At 48.3% G+C, this 22,212-nt stretch overlaps 1 protein-coding gene across 3 annotated transcripts in view; it reads right to left on the minus strand.

Moving 5' to 3' along the window:
• Positions 1-473: 473 nt before the first annotated feature.
• Positions 474-22,212, minus strand: part of LOC123758005 (nucleolar transcription factor 1-A) — a 118,651-nt gene continuing 96,912 nt past the window's right edge. For all 3 annotated transcript variants that reach the window (XM_045742114.2, XM_045742117.2, XM_045742115.2), the window contains exons 13-15: positions 21,775-21,858; positions 18,117-20,057; positions 474-705 (exon numbers count right to left, since the gene is read on the minus strand). In XM_045742114.2, the coding sequence (XP_045598070.2) occupies positions 679-705; positions 18,117-20,057; positions 21,775-21,858 (2,052 nt within the window). In that variant the 3' untranslated portion in view covers positions 474-678. The remainder of the gene's footprint in view (positions 706-18,116; positions 20,058-21,774; positions 21,859-22,212) is intronic.

Genomic DNA, 22,212 nt, shown 5'->3' on the forward strand with positions numbered 1-22,212 from the left:
TCCAATCACCATAATTTTTTTTCCCCAATTGGATTTATTACCAATTTCTAGACATGCACACTTCAGCATTTCTGCCCGAAACGCTTTGCGTAATAGTGGCTTTAGGCATTGTATGTACTAGCTCTATCTATAAATTCATTAATGTCTGTATCACCCCTTGTATGTATGTACTTTACCTAAATAAACATTTGAATTTGAATTTGAATGTATGTCCTGTAAAATTAACCCATCCTCTCAACTAATAGGTCGCATTTTTTACATTTTAGTAACCAACATTACAAATGCAACCTGCTATGAAAAGTAATGGTTCATAAGTATCTACATTTTCTATGCACCAGACTCAATAAGTCAAGTGGGTCTCATTAGGAACTTGGTTTGCCATACTGTAACAAATCCAAGATTGTTGAAATAGCCGTGTCATTTAGGGGGTTAAGAGCAACAGCACAACAGAAGACACAATTAACACAAGTAGCAAAATCTGTAAAATAGCTTTATTGGTAAAAGGGAACACTAAACAAATGAACAAATTTTTTAATTCATTAAAAAAATTATACATTCTACTATGCTCATTTGGATAAAAGAAATGAATAATGTGGCATTTCAGTCATAATTTTAATAAGTGAAAACATGTAAGAACTTCCATCTAAGTTTACTCTGCAGTTTCCACATCAAGACCCCTTAGTCAGAATCCGATGAACTTGAACTCTGAAATACACAACAGACTAATTTACAAATGTTTGTACAGCAAGTTATGAGAATTAAGAACAAATTAAATGTGTGGAAGAATGTTACCAGTTAACAAGGATAACATCTATGATAAGTGTTTATATACAAAATCATTAATCTTGAGAACATTTATGGTATGTACCAACATCTACATGCATACAGCCACACAACCAGCATATACACGTCACTTGTACAGTTACTTCACTCCATCCCACATCTCGGGTCCGAGGTGTGGGATGGAGGAAAGGATTGAGAAGTATGGAAAGGTGGGGAGTGAGTTTGGGATAGAGGAGGCAGGGGAAAAGGAAGTGTGATGCAGGGAAGAAAATGGGAGGATGGAAGGAATGGGAGAAGAAAGGAAGCAAGCCAGCCAGCCAGATCCAAGCACTCATCCCCCCCCCCCCACACACACATATTACCTTCCCCTCCACCAACATACCCGCCTTCATCAACACACATCTTCACATTGAGAGAAAGTAGGATAAGAGGACACGGGTGGAAACTGGAAATGCAAATGAACCAACTTAATGTGAGGAACAACAAGGCTAGTAGTAGGCAGAGCATAAAGAGCAGGATCGATCACCAGCATCACCCTCCCAGCCCCCTCCACAGAATCTCCCCCTCCTGCTTCCTTCTCCACTGTAAACCCCCCCCTCCTGCTTCCCCTCCACTGACACACACACACGTGCTTCCCCTCCACTGACACACACACACGTGCTTCCCCTCCACTGACACACACACGTGCTTCCCCTCCACTGACACACACACACACACGTGCTTCCCCTCCACTGACACACACACGTGCTTCCCCTCCACTGACACACACACACGTGCTTCCCCTCCACTGACACACACACACACACGTGCTTCCCCTCCACTGACACACACACGTGCTTCCCCTCCACTGACACACACACACGTGCTTCCCCTCCACTGACACACACACACGTGCTTCCCCTCCACTGACACACACACACGTGCTTCCCCTCCACTAACACACACACACACACGTGCTTCCCCTCCACTAACACACACACACACACACGTGCTTCCCCTCCACACACACACACACGTGCTTCCCCTCCACTGACACACACACGTGCTTCCCCTCCACTAACACACACACACACGTGCTTCCCCTCCACTGACACACACACACACGTGCTTCCCCTCCACTGACACACACACACGTGCTTCCCCTCCACTAACACACACACACACGTGCTTCCCCTCCACTGACACACACACACGTGCTTCCCCTCCACTAACACACACACACACACGTGCTTCCCCTCCACTAACACACACACACACACGTGCTTCCCCTCCACTAACACACACACACACACGTGCTTCCCCTCCACACACACACACACACACACACACACACACACACACACACACACACACACACACACACACACACACACACACGTCTTATTATCAATGAAGAAAGCATTGATATTAGTAGTCTACATAACAAGTTGGTAAATTTAGATACTATAGTGAACTCTCATGTAGAAATAATTAGTAAATTGAAAGAAAGTAATGACCATTTGAATAGCAAAGTTTTATGTCTTGAGGGTTTAGTGAAAGACTTGCGCAAGGATAAGAATCAATTGGAAACAAATTGCAAAGCCATGGAAGAAGAAAATAAACTCTTAAAAATAGCTTTGGAAGAAGTTAAAGTAAATTTAAACATAAATGACTACAATAGGTTAGGCAAGGAAATTCAACAGGAGAAACAGCTTTTGTCAGCACAGATGGAGGAAGTTACACAGGGAATAGAACAGTGCAAGAAAGATATGCAACTCACTTATGCACAAGTGGCTAAGGAGAAGGAAAAAATAGAAGAAGCAGTAAAGGAAGTCAAACACTGCAGCAACCAAGATAAAACAAACATTAGGCTAGAAGTGAGGAAAGAATTGGCATCTAACCCGAAGTTGGTGCAAAACACAGTTGATCGGAGTAAGTCCCTGATCATTTTTGGCTGCAAAGAAAAGGCGATAACATCTAGGTCAGAAAGAGCTGTAGAAGAAGCTAAAGTAGTAGATAAAATTGTTGGCCTCGTGGAAGGTCTTACAAACAGAGAGAATGTGTGCGACTACAGGAGAATAGGCAGGTACGTAAAAGGGAAAGATCGACCTTTGAGGATCACCCTAAACGGTGCCAAACAGATGGAAGAAGTACTAAGGAATGCTAGAAAATTGCAAAGGGATGAGGATGGGAAAGGGTGGTCGTTAAGACGAGATCTTTCAAAAGAAGATAGAGAGAAGCTGAAACTGAACCTCGCCGAGGCAAAACATTTAAATGAGAGCAGGAATGAAGAAGAAATAAATTCTTTTTTCTACAAAGTGATAGGGGTAGGCAAACCAGTAAAGTGGTACATAAAGGCAAACCAACAAAATCAATAGAGAGAGGGGGAGTGAAGAATAAGGAGAGGGGGAACAAGTTCCTGAAGATTGCATACACCAACATAGATGGAGTGAGATCGAAGATACTGGAGTTAAGTGATGTAATACAGCTGCAGACACCAGACATTGTTGCACTCACGGAGACAAAACTTGAAGATGTAATTTTAAATGAGGTCATATTCCCAAGGGGCTACTCAATTTGGAGACGGGACAGAAAAATTAGGAAAGGCGGTGGCGTTGCTGTGCTGGTAAAAGAACACCTAAAGGTGAAGGAAATAATGACTGCCAATCCACAAGAAGTTGACATAATAGCACTAGAGATCTGCTATGAGGATGATAAACTAATGATGATAAATGCATATAGTCCACCGCCAAGCAGCACATGGTCAAAGGAGGAGCTAGATAGTAAACGTCAAGGTCTTATAACAATAATGAGAGAGATTATAGCGAGAGCGGATAACGATAGATCACGACTGTTGATAGTCGGTGACTTCAACTTGAAATCCATAGACTGGGAAGCATATGAAGCTAAAACAGAAGATTTTTGGACCTGTAAATTTGTAGACCTCATCCTGGAAACATTCTTGTATCAACATGTTAAACAAGCTACGAGGATGAGGGAAGGGGACGTTCCCTCCATGCTAGATTTGATATTTACCAGGAAGGAGGAAGAGATATTTGACATTCAGTACCTTCCTCCCTTGGGTAAAAGTGACCATGTCTTTTTGGGAATAAAGTATGCAATGCATTATAAGCTGGAAGAAAATAAGGAGGTTGAAGCAGTTGAAAAACCAGACTTCAGGAGAGGACATTATGGTGACCTTAGAAATTTTTTTAGTGAGTATAATTGGACAGACTTGATGCTAGGCAAGGAAGTGAATGAGATGTATGGCAAGTTTTGTGAAATATATGATAAAGGCACAAAAAAATTTATACCAAAACAGAGATGCAGAACTAGGAAACAGGATTGGTTCAATAGAAATTGCGAGAGGGCTAGAGACCGAAAGACACAAAAATGGAATCAATACAGGAAGAGGCCGAACCCCCAAACATACCAGCGATACAAAGATGCGAGAAACAACTACACGGCAGTGAGGAGAGAGGCAGAAAGAAATTTTGAAAAAGGGATTGCGGACAAATGTAAAACAGAACCAGGTCTATTCTATAAATTCATAAACAACAAATTGCAGGTAAAGGATAATATTCAGAGGTTGAAAATGGGAAATAGATTCACGGAAGATGAAAAGGAAATGTGTGAAACACTAAACGAAAAGTTCCAAAGTGTGTTTGTACAAAATTAAATCTTTAGGGAACCAGATACAATAAGAATTCCAGAGAACAACATTGAACACATAGAGGTGTCTAGAGACGAAGTGGAAAAAATGCTCAAGGAGCTCGGTAAGAACAAAGCAGCTGGCCCAGATGGCGTTTCACCATGGGTTCTGAGAGAATGTGCATCTGAGCTCAGCATTCCACTTCACCTGATCTTTCAGGCATCCCTGTGTACAGGAATCGTAGCAGACGGGTGGAAACAGGCTAACATAGTTCCAATCTACAAAAGTGGCAGCAGGGAAGACCCCCTCAATTATAGACCTGTATCATTGACAAGTGTAATAGTGAAAGTATTGGAAAAACTAATCAAAACTAAATGGGTAGAACACCTAGAGAGAAATGATATAATATCAGACAGACAGTATGGTTTTCGATCTGGAAGATCCTGTGTATCGAATTTACTCAGTTTCTATGATCGAGCCACAGAGATATTACAGGAAAGAGATGGTTGGGTTGACTGCATCTATCTGGACCTAAAAAAGGCTTTCGACAGAGTTCCACATAAGAGGTTGTTCTGGAAACTGGAAAATATTGGAGGGGTGACAGGTAAGCTTCTATCATGGATGAAAAATTTTCTGACTGATAGAAAAATGAGGGCAGTAATCAGAGGCAATGTATCAGAATGGAGAAATGTCACAAGTGGAGTACCACAGGGTTCAGTTCTTGCACCAGTGATGTTTATTGTGTACATAAATGATCTACCAGTTGGTATACAGAATTATATGAACATGTTTGCTGATGATGCTAAGATAATAGGAAGGATAAGAAATTTAGATGACTGTCATGCCCTTCAAGAAGACCTGGACAAAATAAGTATATGGAGCACCACTTGGCAAATGGAATTTAATGTTAATAAATGTCATGTTATGGAATGTGGAATAGGAGAACATAGACCCCACACAACCTATATATTATGTGAGAAATCTTTAAAGAATTCTGATAAAGAAAGAGATCTAGGAGTGGTTCTAGATAGAAAACTATCACCTGAGGACCACATAAAGAATATTGTGCAAGGAGCCTATGCTATGCTTTCTAACTTCAGAATTGCATTTAAATACATGGATGGCGATATACTAAAGAAATTGTTCATGACTTTTGTTAGGCCAAAGCTAGAATATGCAGCTGTTGTGTGGTGCCCATATCTTAAGAAGCACATCAACAAACTGGAAAAGGTGCAAAGACATGCTACTAAGTGGCTCCCAGAACTGAAGGGCAAGAGCTACGAGGAGAGGTTAGAAGCATTAAATATGCCAAAACTAGAAGACAGAAGAAAAAACCAGCGTTGAATGTAATGAAACGCCATTTTCTGGGTGAGACCCGGAGGCTCCCCGGAGCTTTACCGGCTGATATGCTAATGTCAGACTTTGGCATCAGTCATGTGTATGGAGTTCTAGGGCCTACCGGGGACCACGAGCCAGAACCTGGCCCCCTCAGAGAGGCAAGGGGAGCAATGGCCTATAGAAACCCCCGTGTGGTTGGAAGCATTCTATGTCTGCCATCGACCGGGTCAAGCATCCAGAAAGGTAAGCATTCCAAAACAAACCCCTATTCTGGTGAAAATTGCTACCTAAGCCGAACTAGTGAATAGAACTCTTCAACAGAAAACACGGAAACTAGTATGACGTCATACGTCACCGCGCCGCTGTCTGCGCAGCTCCCCCCTCCCCGGGAGGGGGAAGGGGGAGCCCCAGACCTCCCACGCCGGCTATCCACCCATCAGTTCTGAGGCTGGATGTCAAAACACGCGAAAAACGCCGACCGGAGGGAGGGAGGGTTGCCGGGGAGCCTCCGGGTCTCACCCAGAAAATGGCGTTTCATTACATTCAACGCTGGTTTTCTGGGGGGAGCCCCGTCGGCTCCCCGGAGCTAACTACCCACAGAGGAAGGTCAAAGGGACAAAACCGGGAGGCGGACACCACGCACCCCCCAAGGAGGCGAGACAACCGGCAGCAAACGCCAACCCAAGGCGCCACAGCCCCGAAAATCCCGGGAACAACACGAGAACCACGAGCAGCAAGGCCCCTGCACGAACACCAAAAATCCATGCCCGAAAGACTGCAAGGCCACGTCGCCCAGACGGCAGCGAGAGCAGCGAAGCCACGAACGCCACAGGCATGAGGGAAGAACACAGGCAGCTTAGCCACAAGAACACGGCTGACCACCCGGGACACCATCACCCGCGAACCGGGAAGAACAGAACCGGATCAACGCAAAACGCGCTCCGGACCCAAACGCCGTGGCACGCAAACAACAGCAGAGGGCCGCCACTGAACACAAAAACGACACACCCCCGGCCCGACCAACAAAGCACCAACAAACCCTGGACCCCTCCAGAATGCAGCAGCCCCACCCCGCGCCAGAAAAGATGGAGACTGCTGCCATCAAACAACCAAAACGCTAAAACCGAAGGAGCAAGAAAACACAGCGAACCGACCCCCAGAGGCAAAGGCCCAAAGGAAAGAGCCGACGAAAAAACACACCGGAACCGAAGGGGCACTACCAACCGAGGAGAAGACAGAGCACGCTGACCAGAGACCAGGATGGTGCAAGCGGCGCACGAACAGGCCGGAGGTGAAATGACGCACAAGACAGCTGACTAACGGTGCAGAAGCAACACCAAGACCGAAAGCAAGCTGAAGCGGCTCCGCCTGCGCCGCACGAAAAGAGGCGACAGTATGTGGCAAGACGACGGCCCCCAACCCCCACTAGAAAACCAAGCCGAGAGTAAACCAAGCCAACAAGAAGGACCCACCGAAGAAGGGACAGGAAAAGGAAGGACCGCCAAAATACCCCATACTGCCGCCAAGAAGCACGCAGGTGGGACACCTACCACGAAGCCACCCGACCACCAACCGGAGGCGAGACCACGAGGCAGAACATAAGCAGCCCCGACAAGGCCCCCCCGAGCCCAGGAAAAAGGCGGAGCCGCGAGAAGATCTCGGGCGCGACCACCGAAACCCAGGCGGCACAAGGAGATGGAACGTCTGCCGAACAGAAAAACTCCGAAGCATGCAAGCCCGCCAGGAGTTCAGAAACGACGGGTCCGACGCGAGACATCGCAAGAACCCCCCCAAAAAAATAAAACAACAACAACAACCGGCAGGGCAAGCTAGGAAAACCAAAGAAGGCGGAAGGGTCGCCGCCAGAACAGGACCCGAACCAAGGGGCCCGAACAACTGCAACAGACCGAAACAAAGAAGCACATCACAGGACACAGGCTGACCAACGCCTAAGAACACACGCAGAACATTCCTGCTGCAGAAGAGGCAGGAAGAAAGAGCAGAAGCACAAAAAAAAAAAAAAAACCAGGAGAACAACCAGGGGTGGACAATCAGGCAGGGACAAAAACCCCACGCAATCCCCAGGCACAAAACGGCAGCAAAGCGCCACTCCACAACCGGACACAGGAACAAGGACACGCCACCATGAAACACGGTACCAATGCTCACGTGCAGCAGCAGCAGCAACAGGCACCACTGCAACATGCAACATGTAAATAGCAACTCCCCTCTGCAAAGGCAGAGAACGGAGCAGGCAGACCCCAGACAGGGCCAACGGAGACACGACAAAACCCTGCAGGCCCAGAAACCTGCACCAGGCGACCGACGGCGGAGAAACCCTGCTCGATACCTGCTGGATGAGGTACTGGGAGCTCTTTTACACCTCAAGCCCGGCCCAAGGTCAGGCCAGACCGGCCAGAGGATGGCCCACCAGGCAGCTGCTAGGAGCAGTCCACCGGCCCACATACCCCCACAACCAGGACGGGCCGGAACTGCCATACGAAAACAGGCCAGTGCGCCCTGGAAGTCCATGGACGAACCAGCAAGAAGGCTTATGCTCGCAAGTAGGTCGTGTAACAAGCACAGACCACTGATGGTAATACAGTGTTCCCCAAAAGTGCCAATAGCACCACTGCACTCCACTGGTACTATCCCGCAAGTTCTACCAGATAGGCGGGACCCAAGAGCCAGAGCTCAAATCCTGCAAGCACAGCCAGGAGCCTCACCAGGTGAGTACAGAACCAACCCTACAACCCCCACACCTCACAACATTAAAAAAGGAGGGTCCCCCTGAACGACTGTAGCATGGGTTGGACATGCACAGGAGGGGGACAGGAAGGGGTGATAAAGGGACAGTCACTGGTGTGCGAACGGTCTCAGTCGTACAAAATTATACCTAAATAAAGACAGGTATATGAACACCGCCGCATCCAGCGCCCGGCCAAAAGACGCCAGACCGCAGAAACTCACCTGGCGAATGGTGGCTCGAACTTGACACGACTCAACCGTGCCCAGAAGAACTTGGGAGCACCGCCAGGTGAAGACGCCAGAGCCGGACCCGCAGGAGAACAGGGAGAGGCGAAGGAGGCGGTCCACACCCATGACACAGAAAACCGCGGTGTCCTCCCCACAACTGGGAACCAGGACACCCCTGGCGCAAAGGGGCACATACCGCAGCCAGGGAGAAGAACGAGAGGCGAAGCACTGTAGCAAAAAAGGGCGCAAAACCCCAGCACTGAACCATCGCCCAGACCAAAACAAACTCCACGGCGCATGCGCATAACACGCTGGCCGAACCGCACACCCTCCCTGCGGGAAGGCGCCAGCCAGGACTATTGCACGAGAAAAAGAGCCAAAAGAGGAAGCAGGAACAAGAAAACCGGCCAAAGAAGCAAAGAGCCCAAAAAAAGGGAACCCAAACGGGCGACAAGTAGCCCAAACGGGCGACAAGTAGCCCAACCGGCCGACAAGTAGCCCAACCGGGCGACAAGTAGCCCAACCGGGCGACAAGTAGCCCAACAGGGCGACAAGTAGCCCAACAGGGCGACAAGTAGCCCAACAGGGCGACAAGTAGCCCAACAGGGCGACAAGTACTAGGAGCCGACAGACGTTCCAATAATGCGGGAAGTAGCGAAAAACCTTCCCGTACCCTCGAGAACACAGAAGCCAACACTAGTCCCGAAGGCACACGAAGGCGCAGGCGCACCCGAGATCAAAAGTCACGCAGAACCCCATCGAACGGGGAAACATGACAAAAACACCGTCCCAAAAAGCGGGGGAGGAAACATCCACCCACAGGACGGAACCAACCGACTCAAAGGCCAAGGAACCGAGCCCGGGGAGGGGCCGACGTCCAACAGCACGTACGGCGAGTGGGGAGGAAAAACCCCACTCCGCGTAACCACAAGCCCCGCCTAGAGGGGGATAAAACCCCCCACGGGGTCTAACGGGGCCAAGGCCCCCCAAGTCAGCCCCTCCCCAGCCCCGGGAACCTACACGACAGGCCCCGGGGCCGAGCCGTTCCCCCAAAGCCCCGGCCGTACCAGAAAACCGGGGCAGCCGTGAAAACACTAAGGAAGGGAGCCCACTGGCAGACTCATACAACACGGCTGGAGGAACAGGCCCAAATGCCCCCGTCACTACCCCGGAAGGGGAATTCCCCGAGACTGCCCGAGTCTCAACACCACCAAACACCCCGCCCTGAACCTACAGACGGTAAGGAACCGGATGCAGGCAGGAAGGGTGAACCAGGGGAAAAACGGAATACAACGGGGCAGCCCCGGGGCTCCCGGGGAGGAAACCACGAGAACGTTGCCACCACCAAGGCTCAAGTGCAACGCCCCTGCTGCCCGCACCCGCTTTGTTAGCACAACTGGGTAACCGAGCCACAACGAGCAACCAAACTCGCAGGACACCGGGTCGAAGGTGTCACCGACCCCACAGGCAGCAGACGGAGGCAAAACAGAGAGTCACCCAGAGACAAAAGGTGAGAGCAACCCTCAAACTCGCTGGAAGCGAGGGGGGGGCTCTGGGGTCACATCCATCGGACCCGCGCGCCCCCAGGGGTTTCCCAGGGTCCCGAGCGTTTACTTTAAGAGGACTCGCGCTCAGGTAATCCCAGGCAGGGTACTGCTAACCGGCACCCAAGCTACCAAACAACTTTCTAAGAGCTGAACCCCCGGGACGTGTACACTCACGGGGACCTAGCAGGGGGTACCACCAGAAATACTCAGAACACAAGGGACACAAGGGGCAAGAACGAAGGCAGACCCCCCCACCAGGTATATAAACAAAAGAAAAAGAAAACCCCGCAAGAGGACAGCGTACCCAAGCGGAACAGAGCCGGCCGCTATGATTGGTAAAGACAAGCTGCACAGTACCCCGCGCCCCACCAGTGCAAACACTGCCCCTTACTCTAAGGCGAACAAGGGAGACAGAACACCCGAGCACACAAAGAGCGGCCGAAAACCAAGCGGTAAACGGCCAAGCAGGGGCAGGACCCAAGGAACTTGTGGAAGGTGGCCCCAAGCCCCAAGGGCAGTACTTACAGGGCACCTAGGGAAGGGAACCCTAGGCGCATGCAGCCCGAGTACTGAAGAATCACACCCGGCTCACGCACCACCTAGAAAACAGACACCACACTCTAGGTACAGTGCTGAAACAACCACTGGAGCCGGAGCACATAACCATTGCCTATAGCATCAGCCGAAGAACTAATGGGTGGATAGCCGGTGTGGGAGGTCTGGGGCTCCCCCTTCCCCCTCCCGGGGAGGGGGGAGCTGCGCAGACAGCGGCGCGGTGACGTATGACGTCATACTAGTTTCCGTGTTTTCTGTTGAAGAGTTCTATTCACTAGTTCGGCTTAGGTAGCAATTTTCACCAGAATAGGGGTTTGTTTTGGAATGCTTACCTTTCTGGATGCTTGACCCGGTCGATGGCAGACATAGAATGCTTCCAACCACACGGGGGTTTCTATAGGCCATTGCTCCCCTTGCCTCTCTGAGGGGGCCAGGTTCTGGCTCGTGGTCCCCGGTAGGCCCTAGAACTCCATACACATGACTGATGCCAAAGTCTGACATTAGCATATCAGCCGGTAAAGCTCCGGGGAGCCGACGGGGCTCCCCCCAGAAAGAGGTGATATGATCACTACATACAAAATAGTTACAGGAATTGATAAAATCGACAGGGAAGACTTCCTGAGACCTGGAATTTCAAGAACAAGAGGTCATAGATTTAAACTAGCTAAACACAGATGCCGAAGAAATATAAGAAAATTCACCTTCGCAAATAGAGTGGTAGACGGTTGGAACAAGTTAAGTGAGAAGGTGGTGGAGGCCAAGACCGTCAGTAGTTTCAAAGCGTTATATGACAAAGAGTGCTGGGAAGACGGGACACCACGAGCGTAGCTCTCATCCTGTAACTACACTTAGGTAATTACACACACACGTGCTTCCCCTCCACTGACACACACACGTGCTTCCCCTCCACTAACACACACGTGCTTCCCCTCCACTAACACACACACACACACACACACACGTGCTTCCCCTCCACTGACACACACACACACGTGCTTCCCCTCCACTGACACACACACACACACGTGCTTCCCCTCCACTAACACACACACACACACGTGCTTCCCCTCCACTAACACACACACACACACACACACACGTGCTTCCCCTCCACTGACACACACACACACGTGCTTCCCCTCCACTGACACACACACACACACGTGCTTCCCCTCCACTAACACACACACACACACGTGCTTCCCCTCCACTAACACACACACACACACACACACGTGCTTCCCCTCCACTGACACACACACACACGTGCTTCCCCTCCACTGACACACACACACACACGTGCTTCCCCTCCACTAACACACACACACACACGTGCTTCCCCTCCACTAACACACACACACACACACGTGCTTCCCCTCCACTAACACACACACACACACACACACACACACACGTGCTTCCCCTCCACTGACACACACACACGTGCTTCCCCTCCACTAACACACACACACACACGTGCTTCCCCTCCACACACACACACACACACACACACACACACACACACACACACACACACACACACACACACACACACGTGCTTCCCCTCCACTGACACACACACACACACACACACACGTGCTTCCCCTCTACACACACACACACACACGTGCTTCCCCTCCACTGACACACACACGTGCTTCCCCTCCACACACACACACACACGTGCTTCCCCTCCACTAACACACACACACACACACACACACACACATGCTTCCCCTCCACACACACGTGCTTCCCCTCCACTAACACACACACACACACACGTGCTTCCCCTCCACTGACACACACACACACGTGCTTCCCCTCCACTGACACACACACACACACACGTGCTTCCCCTCCACTAACACACACGTGCTTCCCCTCCACTAACACACACACACACACGTGCTTCCCCTCCACTGACACACACACACACACGTGCATCCCCTCCACTATCACACACACACGTGCTTCCCCTCCACTAACACACACACACACACACACACACACACGTGCTTCCCCTCCACACACACACACACACGTGCTTCCCCTCCACTAACACACACACACACACGTGCTTCCCCTCCACTAACACACACACACACACACGTGCTTCCCCTACACACACACACACACACACGTGCTTCCCCTCCACACACACACACACACACACGTGCTTCCCCTCCACTAACACACACACACACACACGTGCTTCCCCTCCACTAACACACACACACACACACGTGCTTCCCCTCCACTAACACACACACACACACACGTGCTTCCCCTCCACACACACACACACACACGTGCTTCCCCTCCACACACACACACACACACACACACACACACACACACACACGTGCTTCCCCTCCACTAACACACACACACACACACACACGTGCTTCCCCTCCACTAACACACACACACACGTGCTTCCCCTCCACTAACACACACACACACGTGCTTCCCCTCCACACACACACACACACGTGCTTCCCCTCCACACACACACACACACACACACACACACACACGTGCTTCCCCTCCACTAACACACACACATGTGCTTCCCCTCCACTAACACACACACACACACACACACGTGCTTCCCCTCCACACACACACACAGACACACACGTGCTTCCCCTCCACTAACACACACACGTGCTTCCCCTCCACTAACACACACACACACACGTGCTTCCCCTCCACTAACACACACACACACACATGTGCTTCCCCTCCACTTACACGCACATGTGCTTCCTCTCCTCTGACACACACATGTGCTTCCTCTCCTCTGACATGCACATGTGCTTCCGCTCCACTGACACACACATGTGCTTCCTCTCCACTGACACACACATGTGCTTCCTCTCCTCTGACACACACATGTGCTTCCGCTCCACTGACACGCACATGTGCTTCCTCTCCTCTGACACGCACATGTGCTTCCTCTCCTCTGACACGCACATGTGCTTCCTCTCCTCTGACACGCACATGTGCTTCCTCTCCTCTGACACGCACATGTGCTTCCTCTCCTCTGACACACACATGTGCTTCCTCTCCACTGACACGCACATGTGCTTCCGCTCCACTGACACACACATGTGCTTCCCCTCCACTGACACGCACATGTGCCTCCTCTCCTCTGACACACACATGTGCTTCCTCTCCACTGACACGCACATGTGCTTCCGCTCCACTGACACACACATGTGCTTCCCCTCCACTGACACACACATGTGCTTCCTCTCCTCTGACACACACATGTGCTTCCGCTCCACTGACACACACGTGCTTCCTCTCCTCTGACACGCACATGTGCTTCCTCTCCTCTGACACGCACATGTGCTTCCTCTCCTCTGACACACACATGTGCTTCCGCTCCACTGACACACACATGTGCTTCCTCTCCACTGACACACACATGTGCTTCCTCTCCTCTGACACACACATGTGCTTCCTCTCCTCTGACACACACATGGGCTTCCTCTCCTCTGACACACACATGTGCTTCCTCTCCTCTGACACACACGTGTTTCCTCTCCTCTGACACACACATGTGCTTCCCCTCCACTGACACACACATGTGCTTCCTCTCCTCTGACACACACATGTGCTTCCCCTCCACTGACACACACATGTGCTTCCTCTCCTCTGACACACACATGTGCTTCCCCTCCTCTGACACACACACGTGTTTCCTCTCCACTGACACACACACGTGTTTCCTCTCCACTGACACGCACATGTGCTTCCTCTCCTCTGACACACACATGTGCTTCCCCTCCTCTGACACACACACATGTGCTTCCTCTCCTCTGACACACACGTGTGCTTCCTCTCATCTGACACACACGTGTGCTTCCTCTCCTCTGACACACACATGTGCTTCCTCTCCTCTGACACACACGTGTTTCCTCTCCTCTGACACACACACGTGCTTCCTATCCTCTGACACACACATGTGCTTCCTCTCCTCTGACACACACGTGTTTCCTCTCCAGTGACACACACATGTGCTTCCCCTCCACTGACACGCACATGTGCTTCCGCTCCACTGACACACACATGTGCTTCCGCTCCTCTGACGCACACATGTGCTTCCTCTCCTCTGACACACACATGTGCTTCCTCTCCTCTGACACACACGTGTGCTTCCTCTCCTCTGACACACACATGTGCTTCCTCTCCTCTGACACACACGTGTGCTTCCTCTCCTCTGACACACACATGTGCTTCCTCTCCTCTGACACACACATGTGCTTCCTCTCCTCTGACACACACGTGTGCTTCATCTCCTCTGACACACACATGTGCTTCCTCTCCTCTGACACACACATGTGCTTCCTCTCCTCTGACACACACGTGTGCTTCATCTCCTCTGACACACACATGTGCTTCCTCTCCTTTGGCACACACATGTGCTTCCCCTCCACTGACACACACATGTGCTTCCTCTCCTCTGACACACACATGTGCTTCCGCTCCACTGACACACACGTGCTTCCTCTCCTCTGACACGCACATGTGCTTCCTCTCCTCTGACACGCACATGTGCTTCCTCTCCTCTGACACACACATGTGCTTCCGCTCCACTGACACACACATGTGCTTCCTCTCCACTGACACACACATGTGCTTCCTCTCCTCTGACACACACATGTGCTTCCTCTCCTCTGACACACACATGGGCTTCCTCTCCTCTGACACACACATGGGCTTCCTCTCCTCTGACACACACATGTGCTTCCTCTCCTCTGACACACACGTGTTTCCTCTCCTCTGACACACACATGTGCTTCCCCTCCACTGACACACACATGTGCTTCCTCTCCTCTGACACACACATGTGCTTCCCCTCCACTGACACACACATGTGCTTCCTCTCCTCTGACACACACATGTGCTTCCCCTCCTCTGACACACACACGTGTTTCCTCTCCACTGACACACACACGTGTTTCCTCTCCACTGACACGCACATGTGCTTCCCCTCCACTGACACGCACATGTGCTTCCTCTCCTCTGACACGCACATGTGCTTCCTCTCCTCTGACACACACATGTGCTTCCTCTCCTCTGACACACACGTGTGCTTCCTCTCCTCTGACACACACATGTGCTTCCTCTCCTCTGACACACACGTGTGCTTCCTCTCCTCTGACACACACATGTGCTTCCTCTCCTCTGACACACACATGTGCTTCCTCTCCTCTGACACACACGTGTGCTTCATCTCCTCTGACACACACATGTGCTTCCTCTCCTCTGACACACACATGTGCTTCCTCTCCTCTGACACACACGTGTGCTTCATCTCCTCTGACACACACATGTGCTTCCTCTCCTTTGGCACACACATGTGCTTCCCCTCCACTGACACACACATGTGCTTCCTCTCCTCTGACACACACATGTGCTTCCGCTCCACTGACACACACGTGCTTCCTCTCCTCTGACACGCACATGTGCTTCCTCTCCTCTGACACGCACATGTGCTTCCTCTCCTCTGACACACACATGTGCTTCCGCTCCACTGACACACACATGTGCTTCCTCTCCACTGACACACACATGTGCTTCCTCTCCTCTGACACACACATGTGCTTCCTCTCCTCTGACACACACATGGGCTTCCTCTCCTCTGACACACACATGGGCTTCCTCTCCTCTGACACACACATGTGCTTCCTCTCCTCTGACACACACGTGTTTCCTCTCCTCTGACACACACATGTGCTTCCCCTCCACTGACACACACATGTGCTTCCTCTCCTCTGACACACACATGTGCTTCCCCTCCACTGACACACACATGTGCTTCCTCTCCTCTGACACACACATGTGCTTCCCCTCCTCTGACACACACGTGTTTCCTCTCCACTGACACACACACGTGTTTCCTCTCCACTGACACGCACATGTGCTTCCCCTCCACTGACACGCACATGTGCTTCCTCTCCTCTGACACACACATGTGCTTCCCCTCCTCTGACACACACACATGTGCTTCCTCTGCTCTGACACACATGTGTGCTTCCTCTCCTCTGACACACACGTGTGCTTCCTCTCCTCTGACACACACATGTGCTTCCTCTCCTCTGACACACACATGTGTTTCCTCTCCTCTGACACACACACGTGCTTCCTATCCTCTGACACACACATGTGCTTCCTCTCCTCTGACACACACGTGTTTCCTCTCCAGTGACACACACATGTGCTTCCCCTCCAGTGACACGCACATGTGCTTCCGCTCCACTGACACACACATGTGCTTCCGCTCCTCTGACGCACACATGTGCTTCCTCTCCTCTGACACACACATGTGCTTCCTCTCCTCTGACACACACGTGTGCTTCCTCTCCTCTGACACACACATGTGCTTCCTCTCCTCTGACACACACGTGTGCTTCCTCTCCTCTGACACACACATGTGCTTCCTCTCCTCTGACACACACATGTGCTTCCTCTCCTCTGACACACACGTGTGCTTCATCTCCTCTGACACACACATGTGCTTCCTCTCCTCTGACACACACATGTGCTTCCTCTCCTCTGACACACACGTGTGCTTCATCTCCTCTGACACACACATGTGCTTCCTCTCCTTTGGCACACACATGTGCTTCCTCTCCTCTGACACACATGTGCTTCCTCTCCTCTGACACACACGTGTGCTTCATCTCCTCTGACACACACATGTGCTTCCTCTCCTCTGACACACACATGTGCTTCCACTCCTCTGACACACACATGGGCTTCCTCTCCTCTGACACACACATGTGCTTCCTCTCCTCTGACACACATGTGCTTCCTCTCCTCTGACACACACACACACATGGGCTTCCTCTCCTCTGACACACACACATGTGCTTCCTCTCCTCTGACACACACATGTGCTTCCTCTCCTCTGACACACATGTGCTTCCCCTCCTCTGACACACACACATGGGCTTCCTCTCCACTGACACACACATGTGCTTCCTCTCCTCTGACACACACACATGGGCTTCCTCTCCTCTGACACACACACATGGGCTTCCTCTCCTCTGACACACACACATGTGCTTCCTCTCCTCTGACACACACATGTGCTTCCTCTCCACTGACACACACGTGTGCTTCCTCTCCTCTGACACACACACGTGCTTCCTCTCCACTGACACACACGTGTGCTTCCTTTCCTCTGACACACACACATGTGCTTCCTCTCCTCTGACACGCACCAGCTTCTCCTTGATAAGTAAAATTCACCTCTAAAGTTCACTCACCTGGTAGTTTGTTATTGAAGTTGAGGACTTCCAGGCTGGCCCAACTTCAGCGTCACACTCTTCGTCACTTGAGTCATTAGATTCTAATTTCTGTGGTGTAAATACCGACTCTTCTTCGAAAGATGATTTACCAAGCTTAGTTTTTTCATGTTCTTCCTCAGATTCACTCTCTTCATTGCTTGATTCACCAGATTCTGATTTCTTTAGTGTCAGTACTGGCTTTCTGTTAGATGGTGAGCCCTTGGAAGTTAATTTTTTGGGTTTGCGTTTATCATGTTCTTCCTCAGATTCACTCTCTTCATTGCTTGATTCACCAGATTCTGATTTCTTTAGTGTCAGTACTGGCTTTCTGTTAGATGGTGAGCCCTTGGAAGTTAATTTTTTGGGTTTGCGTTTATCATGTTCTTCCTCAGATTCACTCTCTTCATTGCTTGATTCACCAGATTCTGATTTCTTTAGTGTCAGTACTGGCTTTCTGTTAGATGGTGAGCCCTTGGAAGTTAATTTTTTGGGTTTGGGTTTATCATGTTCTTCCTCAGATTCAATCTCTTCATCGCTTGATTCATCGGGTTCTGATTTCTTTGGTGTTAGTATTGGCTTTCTGTTAGATGGTAAACCCTTGGAAGTTAATTTTTGGGGTTTGGGCTTTTCAAATTCTTCCTCAGATTCACTTTCTTCTAATGATTCATCTGATTCCATTGGTGTCACGAGTGACTTTGTTTTTTTAGATGGCGATCCCTTGGAAGAAAATGTATTGGGTTTAGGTTTTTCAATTTCTATCTCTTCATCACTCTCCTCATCACTTGAGTTATCAGAATCTAATTTCATTGGAGTCATGATAGATTTTTCTTTTTTAGATGGTGATTTCTCAGTTGATAATTTATTAGGTTTTGATTTTACAAGGTCTTCCACAAAGTCTGAATCATCACTTACAGAATCTTCCACAGAAGTATTAAAACTATTTTGTTTTTTGTCTATATGAACTTCACTACAGTCCGAGTCAACATCAGAATCAATTTCAGATTCTAATTCATTCGTTATGATTGTGGGTTTGGTTCTTTTAGCTGATAACCTGCTTGAAGGCTTATTGTGCTCCAGTTCTTCTTCTAAGCTCTCATCTCTTGAGATTTTTCTTTTTCTCTCATTACCAGTGCTCGAGTCAGAACCAACAAGAGGAGAATTTGATCCAATACAGTTTGCTACTTTTGCAGATTTAGAAGTGGTCACATGTGACTTGCTTTTATATTTTGTGTTGTTCCCATCTAACTTATTAACTTTGCTTCCTAGCAGCTGCCTTTTGGCATCTTTTTTAGTCTTAGATGTTATATTTTCATTTCTTTTAAAAGGCATAGAAGACTGACTTTTCTCAACTGCAATGTTCTTTTTTGACTTTCCTTCCTTGATATGCTTGTCACTGGCCAATACTGGCTCGGCAACAAAGTCATCATCGCTCTCTGATGCTACCCTCTGCTTCTTCTTCTTCTTCTTTGGAGATAACGCATATACTGGATACTTTTCATTTGGATAAGAATTCTGAAATATGTCGCGTTTAAAATACAAATACAAATTTTGGCGACGAAAACCCAAATAAATTTTGCGCATCTTTTTGTCCATGTTTTGGACATACTGTATCAAGCGAGCTTCATACTTTTCCTTGAGTTCCTCACAGCGTCTGGAATAAGCAAACTTCTTTTCATACGGAAAATTTTCCCATGTCTTTGCAAGCACACTTCTTTTTTGAGCTGGCGTTTCAAATTCCTGTTTAATAGAATGCTCACATTTCAAACAAAAGAGCTTGAAGGGGGTGGGGGGAGGATTAGGTGGTTCATCGTGGAATGACGGACATGTTGAATCACAATGAACCACATTGCTGAAAACTTCAGGCATCTTCGCTTTTACAGTGACCAGTGGTTTTTTCAACACCCTTTTAGACTTTTTGTTCTGTAAAAAATAATTCTTAATTCTTAATCATTCTAAACAACAAACTAAAAGGTTATAAAATACATGGAACCTTTCTCATTGTCTAATTAATTACATATTGTCTAATCAATGTAATTCTAACACTTAGATTGTCTAATTTAACAGAGCACTATTTTCTATGTTATCGAGTCCATGATCCACACACACACACACACACACACATAGACTTTTTTCAAGCAGATGTGTGGAAAAAGGCTAACATAGTTCCAATCTACAAAAGTGGCGGCAGGGAAGACCCCCTTCAATTATAGACCTGTATCATTGACAAGTGTAATAGTCAAAATATTGGAAAAAAAAATAAAAACTAAATGGGTAGAACACCTAGAGAGAAATGATATAATATCAGACAGACAGTATGGTTTTCGATCTGGAAGATCCTGTGTAATGAATTTACTCAGCTTCTATGATCGAGCAACAGAGATTTTACAGGAAAGAGATGGTTGGGTTGACTGCATCTATCTGGACCTAAAAAAGGCTTTTGACAGAGTTCCACATATGAGGTTGTTCTGGAAACTGGAAAATATTGGAATAGCGACAAGTAAGCTTCTAACATGGATTAAAAAAAATTCTGACAGAAAAATGAGGGCAGTGATCAGAGGCAATGTATCGGACTGGAGAAATGTCACAAGTGGAGTACCACAGGGTTCAGTTCTTGCACCAGTGATGTTTATTGTGTACATAAATGATCTACCAGTTGGTATACAGAATTATATGAACATGTTTGCTGATGATGCTAAGATAATAGGAAGGATAAGAAACTTAGATGATTGTCATGCCCTTCAAGATGACCTGGACAAAATAAGTATATGGAGCACCACTTGGCAAATGGAATTTAATGTTAATAAATGCCATGTTATGGAATGTGGAATAGAACATATACCTCACACAACCTATAAATTATGTGAGAAATCTTTGAAGAATTCTGATAAAGAAAGAGATCTAGGGGTGGTTCTAGATAGAAAACTATCACCTGAGGATCACATAAAGAACGTTGTACGAGCCTATGCTCGTACAACGAGCATAGGCTAACTTCAGAATTGCTTTTAAATACATGGATGGTGAAATACTAAAGAAATTGTTGACATCCTGGCCCATCTAGGCCATGACAATCTCCCCTATAACATCTAGGCCATGACAATCTCCCCTATAACATCTAGGCCATGACAATCTCCCCTATAACATCTAGGCCATGACAATCTCCCCTATAACATCTAGGCCATGACAATCTCCCCTATAACATCTAGGCCATGACAATCTCCCCTATAACATCTAGGCCATGACAATCTCCCCTATAACATCTAGGCCATGACAATCTCCCCTATAACATCTAGGCCATGACAATCTCCCCTATAACATCTAGGCCATGACAATCTCCCCTATAACATCTAGGCCATGACAATCTCCCCTATAACATTTAAGCCATGATTGTGGACAGATCAATAGGTGTTGTAAGTAGAGGCATAAATGCTTGTTGAATCTGGGTCTAAATTTTTTATTGTTAACCTCACACACTTTTGCAGCTGATAATATTAATATTATTTATATTTACTTATTTACTTATTTATATATATTATATATATATATATATATATATATATATATATATATATATATATATATATATATATATATGAATGAATAATAAATGAAACAAGTACTGAAGACACATCATACTTACAACAAATTTCTGTCTTGCGTACAAAGTTAACTCATCCTGTTTCTTCTCCCAGGCAGCCAATTTTGATTCATAATCTTCCTTATTCTGTAAAAGAAAGAAAATTTCAACTTTAACCCCTGAATGTCACAGCTATTTAATACTACTACATCAAGGTGCAGCCGACTAAAACTAGACAACAAATGAAGAGGGGGAAAAATTGTGTATGACAAGAGGAAACATAAGGGTCAAGAGAAATTTACAGTAATGTTAGGGAAGACAAACACACAAGTGGACATTTCTATTGAAATAAATATTATACAAATATGCACACTCACTTCTCACAAATAGGTCCTTGCCTGTAATAATGGTTTCAAAGACAGTGGAATCAGAGAAAGTGTGACATTGTATTCCCTTGTGTTGGCAGCAGAGTTGCAAGTGACATGCAAGAAATACTAAACT

Source organism: Procambarus clarkii, chromosome 40 (assembly GCF_040958095.1).
Source record: "Procambarus clarkii isolate CNS0578487 chromosome 40, FALCON_Pclarkii_2.0, whole genome shotgun sequence".
NCBI lineage: Eukaryota > Metazoa > Arthropoda > Malacostraca > Decapoda > Cambaridae > Procambarus > Procambarus clarkii.